General features: G+C 36.3%; 1 protein-coding gene across 1 annotated transcript; it reads left to right on the top strand.

Moving 5' to 3' along the window:
• The first annotated feature begins 1,970 nt into the window (after positions 1 to 1,970).
• On the top strand, positions 1,971 to 6,478 carry LOC128253210 (pickpocket protein 19-like). Its single transcript, XM_052981439.1, has 4 exons — positions 1,971 to 2,297; positions 2,351 to 2,939; positions 5,694 to 6,282; positions 6,354 to 6,478. The coding sequence occupies exons 1-4, from the start codon at positions 1,978 to 1,980 to the stop codon at positions 6,476 to 6,478; spliced, it is 1,623 nt and encodes a 540-aa protein (XP_052837399.1). The 5' UTR covers positions 1,971 to 1,977.
• The last annotated feature ends 2,900 nt before the right edge of the window (positions 6,479 to 9,378 follow it).

Below are 9,378 nucleotides of genomic sequence, written 5' to 3'. Positions count from 1 at the left end.
TTTTCTTTTCATTCTATTTACAGAGAGTTAAAAGAGGTTGCAACGAAATGCGTCACATGAAAAAATTTATTACTATACCCCTATACCCGAAAGTAAAATAGCTTTAAAGAGGGTATGATGGGGAATAAATTAAAGGAAATTTGTACGCTCTTCTTAAATGAAGAAAATAATATTTGTTTTCTTTCGCCTTAGATTTTAAGAACTTTTTTTCTGTAACATAATCAAAAGGAATTATCGATTAATTGAGCATTGAACATAGCTTCAACATATACGCAAGTAAACCATAATTTTAATGATTTTAAGAATAATTAATTTTTGCAATAGCTGCAAGGGTATATGAACTTCGGCTTGCAGAAGTTTGCTTCCTTTCCTGATTTTTTGGTGTTTTCGAGAATGGATTAAAAAAAAAACTTTTAAAATTAATTCGCTTTCGTTTAAGCCAACCGGATCACTGCTTGGTTCTAAAGGGCGTTAGTGGTTTCGAGAAAACCGATTTTAAATTTGTATAAAGCAGAGTAAGTAGTAGGTAAGTTTTTTTACAGGACCTTTTAATCCTGTATCCGAAAGTATCTCAATATCATAAACAAAAATTAAAAATAAAAAAAAAATATAAACAGTTTTTATTTTGGCTGAACGGAAACTTACCCATAAGTCATAAAGCTAATTAGCATCAAAATAAATCACGCAATTCAATTGAATGCAAGCAATCACAATTGATTTGCACACAGTGATTAAAAATTACTCACAATGGATTAGAATGAAGAAAGGTTGTGGGTATGCGGCCAAAGAATCCCCTGCGAAACACCCAAATGAGAAAGGAAAACTTCGGTAAGGCTAAATTTGTATACCCTTTCAGCCAAATCAAACATGTTATGTTCAAAGCGGTTTTTCGATAAACTAAGCAATTTTTTCTATGGCAGCTGTTTATATGGTCGTATTTTTTTTTATAAAATTTAAAACAGTATTTAATATTAAAATAACAGCCCAGTAATTTAAAACTTGATTTTGTAATATATCAAAGTTTTAAGTCATCCAAATGCTTTATACAATACAACATTTATTTTTACTAATATATTTTTATATATGCCTCCATTTGAAAAATATTACAAATAAAATTCCGGAGTTTAAATAAAAATTTGTATTATATCGAAACACAAAATTTTAGCCAAAGCAATCAAAATAGTTATGTTGCCAGCCCCAATTTTCAAGTTCATAAAAACCGAACGAGTTTATGACAATCTTAAATTAGCGTGACCTCGTTGTTATTCAATATTAAAGAAATTCGTGAATATTAATAATTTTTTCATAAAAATTAGGGTACATTTATACTGGCTTGCCGAAGTAAGCCTTTTTAAATAAATATCCTCTGATTGAAGTTGCCCTCAATGATAGAATTGATTAGTCTTTCCGATTCAATGACTGACTGTTTATTAACGTACACCAAAAGAAAACATGTGAGTCGCTTTTAATAAGTGATAAAAATCGGTTACTAAATAATTGTCAATAGTCATACAAATCCCTGAAAATGATAAGTTTATTTTAATAATACTCACATACATTCCCAATGTTATAATTTTAATATAAATATCGTTTTATATATTCGGTATCATACAAGGCACTTTGTGGAAAATACTGACAAAAATTTTGTAAGGCCAAAAAAAAAAGAAGAAAATAATAGATTTTAGCTAGAAAGTGAGTTTTAAGGGGAGGTCCATCGATTTGGTCAAGCTTGAATTTTTTTGTGGAATAATAATATGACAGAAAATTCCAGTTTTGATTATCAAAAATCAAAATCAAAAAATTTAGACATTAAATAAACAAGAGAGAAAGTTATAGTCAAGTTTCCCGACTATTAGATACCCGTAATTAAGCCAACCAACTTCAAACTAAGTATTTCCCTTACAAAACAATCTAAGTTTAAGTGGTGCAAATACAAAATATTTACAACATAAAAAGTATCTTTAATCAAACCAAATTATGTCAAAAAAAAAAAAGTTCTATTGCCGATTTTTTTTCGGTGTGTTAACCAATACAACCAATAATTCATCGAGCCTGGCTATAAAAGCTATGCTCCTGCTGCACAGAATTAATCATAAAATGTTTTCGCGTCCAAATGGTAAAGTCAAGCGAGTTGTGCCAGTTGGTACACGGAGGGAGAGTCGGTGCGCTTTAAAGTCAAACAATTTAAAATCAAGCAATGAAGCCGGTTGGATGGTCCTGCTCAACTGCTACATAACCAGATCACACATACACGGATTGTATTTGCTCCTTTTGCCGACGATGCGGAAACGTATGCGGTGAGACTTACTAGTTAAGACTAAGTTCTGAATCATTTTATTGTTTTTGATAGGATTCTGTGGTCCATAGCTATGATCTGCGCCTGCAGTGTACTACTCTACGTTAGCTATTTGCTGGGGGAGCGTTACCAAAACAAGCAGTTTAAGACAATTGTAGCCCATTCGCATGCCTCCATTCATCATATCTCCTTTCCAGTAGTTATCATCTGCAACAAGAACCGACTTAACTGGTCTCGACTGCCTGAAATCAGAAAGAGATATAAGATTACAGAGCCCCAAGAGAAACTTTTTGATCGAATTCTTACCGCCTACGACGGTTTAAGTTTTCATGAATTCAACGTATTCGATTCCTTGCATGGAGAACACCTGGACGATCTCAATCACTTGAACTTCACACAAATTGTTACTGAGATGTCCTGGAGATGTGACGAAATCCTCGCTGACTGTGTCTGGCAAACAGCGCCTCGAAATTGCTGTAAGCTTTTTCGTCCCCGACGCCTACCCCTTGGGTATTGTCTGGCATTCAACGAGCTAGAGCAGCGAAGGGGCACAGAGACTGGCATTAACACGGGGCTGCTTCTGAGGCTGTTACTTCAAAAAGCTCATCATGCTCCGGATAATCCGGAATCTAAAGGCTTTTTGGTGGGTAGTAGATCTTTGCAGGGTCAAACGGATCTTTATACCCTTGCAGAAGGTATTATAATTTCAGTCAGAAGTTTGCATCGCAGTGAAGGAGACGTCTCCGACCCTATAAAGTATATATATTCTTGATCAGCATCACTAGTAGAGTCGATCTAGCCATGTCCGTCCGTCCGTTTCAACGCAAACTAGTCCCTCAGTTATGAAACTTTCCCAAAAGTTGTATTTCTATTGCAGGTAGTATATAAGGGGTATCCCATAGGATATATCGGAAAAATAAATGAAAAAAATTATAACTTTGCTGCTTTTTAATTTTTTTTTAGTTTTTCGACATTTAGTAATAGTAAAATATTTTAGAATTACGGCTTAAGTTTCATCAAAATCGGACGACTATAACACAAAGCTCCCATAGGAACAATAAAAATATAAAAAAAATAAAATTAAAAAAAATTAACTTTTTTATTTTGTATTTTTTTTTTAGAAATTCTCTTTGATTATTTAATTATTTGACAGTTCAGAAATACGCTTTTAATTTTATTAAAAGCGGAAAAGGATATCATATAGCTGCCATAGGAACTCAAATAATTGAGCTGCAATTCAACATAGCTTCGATGCTTTTAAACATACACGCAAGTAAATCATAATTTTAATGTCTTAAAGAATATTTAATTTTTGCAATTGCTGGAAGGGTATATGAATTTCGGCTTGCCGAAGTTTGCTTCCTTTCTTGTATTTAAAGCCTTTAACTTCGGCAATTCGATGTTTATATACCCTTTGCAGCTATTTCCAAAATTAAATATTCTTGTTTGTATATGTTTAAAAACAACAGATATATACATAGTATCATTGTCCGATTTAAATACAATTTAAACCATATTTTTAAAATAGTAATAAAAAATTAAAATAACCACCAGAACTGAAAACCAGTGAAATTATTAACCTGCAAAGGAAAGAAGGCTTTTAAAAAAAGTTGCATCCAAATAGCCTTTTAACGGAGCGACAGACGGACATGGCTGATTGCTCATTAGTAGATGCTGAAAAACAGAAAATAAACTATTGTAACATAAATTTTAAACTATTGTGTATAAAATAATTGTCAATAAGATGATAATTAAATGAGTACTAGGCAACAGTTTCAGACTTTTCGATATAGAAATAAAACTAAAAATTTTAGGGGTTATATTATTTAGTATTGACTTACTACTTATACTAGAGTCCTGCACAAGTGAACTTCTAAGTGAGAACTTATAAGTTTACTTAAAATGTTTACTCACTTCAACTTGAAAAAAAAATCAAGTCGAGTAAGCCATCGAATTTTAAGTCAAACAACATTCTATTACTTGAAACAATTAAGTCCGAGTTGTACCAATTACAAGTAATTTTAAGTTACTCCTATCACATGTCTTATAAGTCTTTTGAGCACTTACAGTTTCCAGAACATAAATGTTTATATTTATATTTGTAAAGATATTTGATGGACCGCAAGTTTTTGAAAGTCGCCTAGTTGCGGTACCGCAGCAATATTGACTATTTCATACGTCATTAATAGCTCGCGAATCCATTTTTCGCGATTTTAAGGGTTAAGCCTTACAAAAGATCATTATCATAATATTTTTGGCAAGGCTTTAAAATTTCGGAGGAAGTTGCTGAAAGCACTTTCAATAATTTCTTTAACAAGTAGGAATCACTCACTTGACTTGAAAACTTTACTCTCTGTACTCTATCACTCGATTGTTTTAAACAAGAGTTTGATCAACAATGTCAAGAAAAAAAAACGTCTATGCTTGCAACTTGTGAACTTGAACTCTATCTCTATTTTAAAAAATATACTTGTTTGCTGATTCAAGTAGGGTCAGGGAGGACTTTAATTTATACTTTAACATTGCCTGAAGTTCATTTTCAAGACACACTTTTTTATACTTAACTTTCAGTTTTTTTTTTGGGTGTACCTATTGTATACTTTATGGATTAGAAAACAGTAACGGGGAATTTATATTAATAATCCCCTTTGAAATCAGTTTCATGTACATAGTTTTTAAGGTCAGAAATATCTCTTTCTCTATATTAAAATTGTAGTGCTCTCTGCAAAGCTATAAACAAAAGGGAAGCCGAAATTTGTATACGGCTATCCCAAAAATGTATCATGAATATATTATATATATCAACTATATTCGTATACTGGCCGTTCCTATGGCAACTTTAGTTATAGTAGTCATGTTCTTTTAAGTTTAAAACATGTTACAAAATTGTATAAAATTACTATATTTCAAGTGATTCAAAAACGGAAATTAAATTATAAATTAAATTAAATTATCTTTTTTAGGAACAATAGCCTAGTCGACTTTCAGACAGACAGGCTGACATATTTGGCTAGATTTATTACATATATATATTTAATATGGTTGGAAACACTTTTTTTTCATTTTTGTTGTATATTTTGGGGAATAGTAAGCAGTAATGGAGATTTTTCAATTAATGTTGCCATCGTTTCTATAGTAGATTTGAGGTTTAGTCGACCCGTCGCAGTGCTTTTTAAAATCTATCTGCAAAACTTCTATCTGCAACACACACATTTTTTTAAGTTTCATCCAGAAAGACGGATAGACGGACATGCCTAGATCGATTTGCCTGATTATCCTGATTAGGAATCTATTTATAATTAGTTAATTAATTATGACTAAAACTAAAATATTTTCTGCAAGAGTTATAAAAAGTCGCATGCGATTTTAGACCCTAAAGAAAAGCGTAATTTCACAGTTGACGGTGGTGGAAGCCTCGGTGTGGTTCGGGTTCCCAATCGATCTGGTGCCTCACACCCGCACCAATGTTGCCGTTACAGCGGTATATCACTACTTCGACGAAAGCACATTAAGACTGCCGACGCGGTGGCGGCGTTGTGTAATGGACTATGAGCAGGACAGCGAGCACTTTCAGACTCTGGAAGGGCAGAAGTACATGCTGGAGAACTGTCAGGCTCAGTGCCAGCAGCGGTACCTACTACGATACTGCAACTGCTCCCTGGACCTGTTTTATCCGCCATCTGAATTTGCCGCCTGTCGACTGAAAGACCTACCTTGCCTGGCGTCCCACAACCGCCTGCTACAAAACTTCGAGCAGCCTGGAGAGCATCCTTATGTGCACAGGGAAGAGTCTGGCCTGCTTTGCGACTGCCTCCATAACTGCAGGTCCCTGACCCTGATTACTGATTTGCGCAAGAACGTCCAGCAGCCCTGGCTGAAACCCAACTCAAACATTAGCGAAAGCATGTGGCTTAACGTGTACTTCAAGAAACCATCCATGCTGGTCTACAAAACAAACTTAATTTACACCTGGGTGGACCTGATTGGTATGTCAGATGTTATGTGATTTTCTTAAAATGTCCAAAAGGCTAAAGTACATTATCCTTTAATATTTCAGTTTCTTTTGGAGGAATTTTTCAACTTTGCTTGGGATGCTCTATTATTAGTCTCATCGAGTTTATGTTCTTCGCATTTTTCAGGGTACCACAACTATATTGGAAGCGTTTTATGAACACAAATTAAAAATATGTTAAAAAAAAAAAAATAACAAAAATATTTACATAATAGGGTTGGTAAAACAAACAAATTGGTTTAAGCCAATCGGATCACCGCTTGGTTCTATAGGACAAAACAGTTTACTGTCAAATGATTTTGCTTCTGCTTCTGTTCCTAAAAAGTAGAAGTCGCAATCGAAGCAAATGCAAAAATCATAAAGCGAAAAAAATCGGAGGCAGCAACAGTCGCTGTTTTCCGTTTCTTTGCCTGCCGGTATGCTGCTGCTTTCAGCTATGAGCGTAAGTCGGAGCTGCATCATGCTTCAACTTTCGGAAGTCGTCGGAAGTAGCAGTCGGGTAAGTTAAGGTGTTTCAACTGTTGGATGACTTTGATTTTTGTCGCTTTTTTTTGTTTTAGCAGTGCGCACAGGCGGTAAGTGGCTTTTCGCATAAGTCTTAGTATCCGCAACCTCCGCCCACCCTGTGCTACATAGAACAGATGTGATGTGACTATTTGACTATTTTGTACGGCCCTAAGTACTTGCCCTTCAATTTTAACCCAGTATCATGGCTACTAAATCGTTGATGTGAAACTTCTTTTCTACTATCCCTTTCTTATTCTCAGCTTGAAAGCTCTGAATATTCACTCTGGCTTCCCTTCTATTGCGGGGAATTGAAGAATCGTGTACTGCTCGAGTCCTGGCTAGGTGCTTCCATTCTTAACTACATAGCCCAGAAAATTACCCTTCCGCTTGAGAACCTGACATTTCCTCCAATTTATACGCAAGCCATTTCTTTGCACCACTTCCAGAATCTCAATTCTTGCAATTATCATGTCATCTATGTATACGAACGCATCGATCTGCTATGATGAGTCGGGTAAACACTGCTGGAGAAGTTTTTATACCGAAAGGTACAAACAGGACACTCTTAGTTTTGATTCTGCCGAAAGAGGCACGTGAAAGAAACCATTAGTCAAATCTAACGTTGTGAAAACCTCTCCACCTACTGGCAAAGTCAGATTTCTCTTTGGCTTGTAGTCCTCAATCATACACTCGCCTTCTGACGCTACATTATGACTCAAATGTGTCAATTCAACTTCAGACCCTGCCTTACAGTCCACCGAACTTACCATGCACAAGCTCTCAAACTCGGTAATTAGCTGCACACAAGAACTTTCAATAATATGGCGAAAATATAGAAAAGGAAATATGTAAAGTCTGGTGATTTGGCTACCATCATATCAACGTTGTTTAAGATTGTTGTGCCTAAAATTGCTTCAAACTTCATGTCCCTATCAGGAATAACATGAAACTCGACCGACATGTTAGTCTTCACCTTTTTAATAAAACTGCCAAACGTTAGCACCTGACTTGCAACAATTCCTGTTAAGATACTCTGTCGACCCATCAAACTACCAACTCCAACACCTAGTTTCATGAACACACGCTGCATTCATACAAATCACAGATTTTAATTCCAGGTTCGAAGAAAAGGATGCACGCGATGGCATTGAAATGACTTTTTCATCCTGAACGATATTTGTTGCTCTCTCTGTCTTATCTAGTCCTGCTGCTATACACTGCGCTAACCGCACTTAAAACATTTCTCCTTTACCGGACAGTCTTTCTTCATATTGCCGCTCTGCGAGCCTTACTTGTTTCCTTGGATGAACCACGAGACATTTGTCAATTTGTAGCTTTAACAAAATGGTCTTATTGGACCTAGTGTCCGAGATTCCCTGTACGAAATATAATACTCGATTAAGCTTTTTTCTTCCATACAAGAATTCGTGCTGCTGTCGTTTTTCCTACCTGCGATGGACTTCCTCAGGCAAGGCCAACTTTAAACTTTTCCAGTCCTTAACGTTCCTCTGGTTGCGCACTAACATCTTCGCTGCTCCACTCAGCAATTGTTTTATTGGTTCCACTCAACTGTAGCTGCGCAATCTTCTAACTCTTCTAACAATTGGTTTACATCTTTCAAAGTAAGCCACTATCTTCCCTGCCTTTCGAATCCCATTCCTATACGCCAGCCTGCGGTAGTTTGCGGACTTAAAGTGGTTTCTGGGGACAACACTGATTCACCATCTTCACTATTATCATTCATCCCTGACTCACCCTCGTTATTTATTCCGAAGTTGGTCAATAATCTCTGTTTCAATTCCGCTTTCAATCCAGTCGTACCCAAGTGCAACTCCGACAACTTCCGACGTAACTCTTCAACTCGCAATGCCAAGATCTCGTTACTTTCCATTTTATAACGTTAAGCTGCTAAATATTGAGTTTAATACAAAGTTTTTTTTTAAATTTAAATCGCAACTCAAAATGTAAATAGAAAAACAACTGAAACACAGCTTGCAACACTTGCTATTTTACCCCAACTGCTTGCAAAAAACTTAAAACTTAGCTAAAAGTACTGGATCTCGTTCACAGATGTCGCCTGTGTTCGTCGTCTTCCGTCTTCCAAACTCAACTGGAACCTTTTAGATGCCTTTGTTTGCGGCACCAGACCTCAGCTCACAAGATCCTGCACGCTCGCACGATGACGCAACCAGATCCAATGTCTTGCCCAGCTCTGATCCGCTTCTCCTCCACGACCACCAGCCCTTGTTGATTGTCAGTTGCTTCCCAGCCCGTGTCCATGTTCCTTTGCTTGTAAAACTGTTTCCAGCCCGATCCGCTGCTCCTTGACATTGTCTATGGTGTCCAGCAGCCAGATTGGTCTATAGGACACGGGAAAACTTGCCAATGTATGTGTGCCGACAGCGGTTTCATACTCCTCGTGTCGTTCTCTGCCGTCTCTCAGCTACAGCAATACAAAGGGCCGCTGTTATCGGTGTGCGGGGTGCTGCTCGTTCTTTGCTTGTAGGTTTGTCAATGTAGTTCGTCAGATGGCGCCCGCTAAACCTCTATTTATTTTGAAATT

Source organism: Drosophila gunungcola (genome assembly GCF_025200985.1).
Source record: "Drosophila gunungcola strain Sukarami chromosome 2L unlocalized genomic scaffold, Dgunungcola_SK_2 000007F, whole genome shotgun sequence".
Classification (NCBI taxonomy): domain Eukaryota; kingdom Metazoa; phylum Arthropoda; class Insecta; order Diptera; family Drosophilidae; genus Drosophila; species Drosophila gunungcola.
Note: the sequence above shows the minus strand (reverse complement) of the source record. Positions and strands in the feature narration are given on the sequence as shown.

Excerpts from the sequence above, each read along its gene's own strand:
- LOC128253210 (XM_052981439.1), top strand. The coding sequence starts at position 1,978 with ATGTCAAAAAAAAAAAAGTTCTATTGCCGATTTTTTTTCGGTGTGTTA. Across the intron at positions 2,940-5,693 it reads CGGAATCTAAAGGCTTTTTG|TTGACGGTGGTGGAAGCCTC; the intron begins GTGGGTAGTAGA and ends GTAATTTCACAG. Across the intron at positions 6,283-6,353 it reads CACCTGGGTGGACCTGATTG|TTTCTTTTGGAGGAATTTTT; the intron begins GTATGTCAGATG and ends TTAATATTTCAG.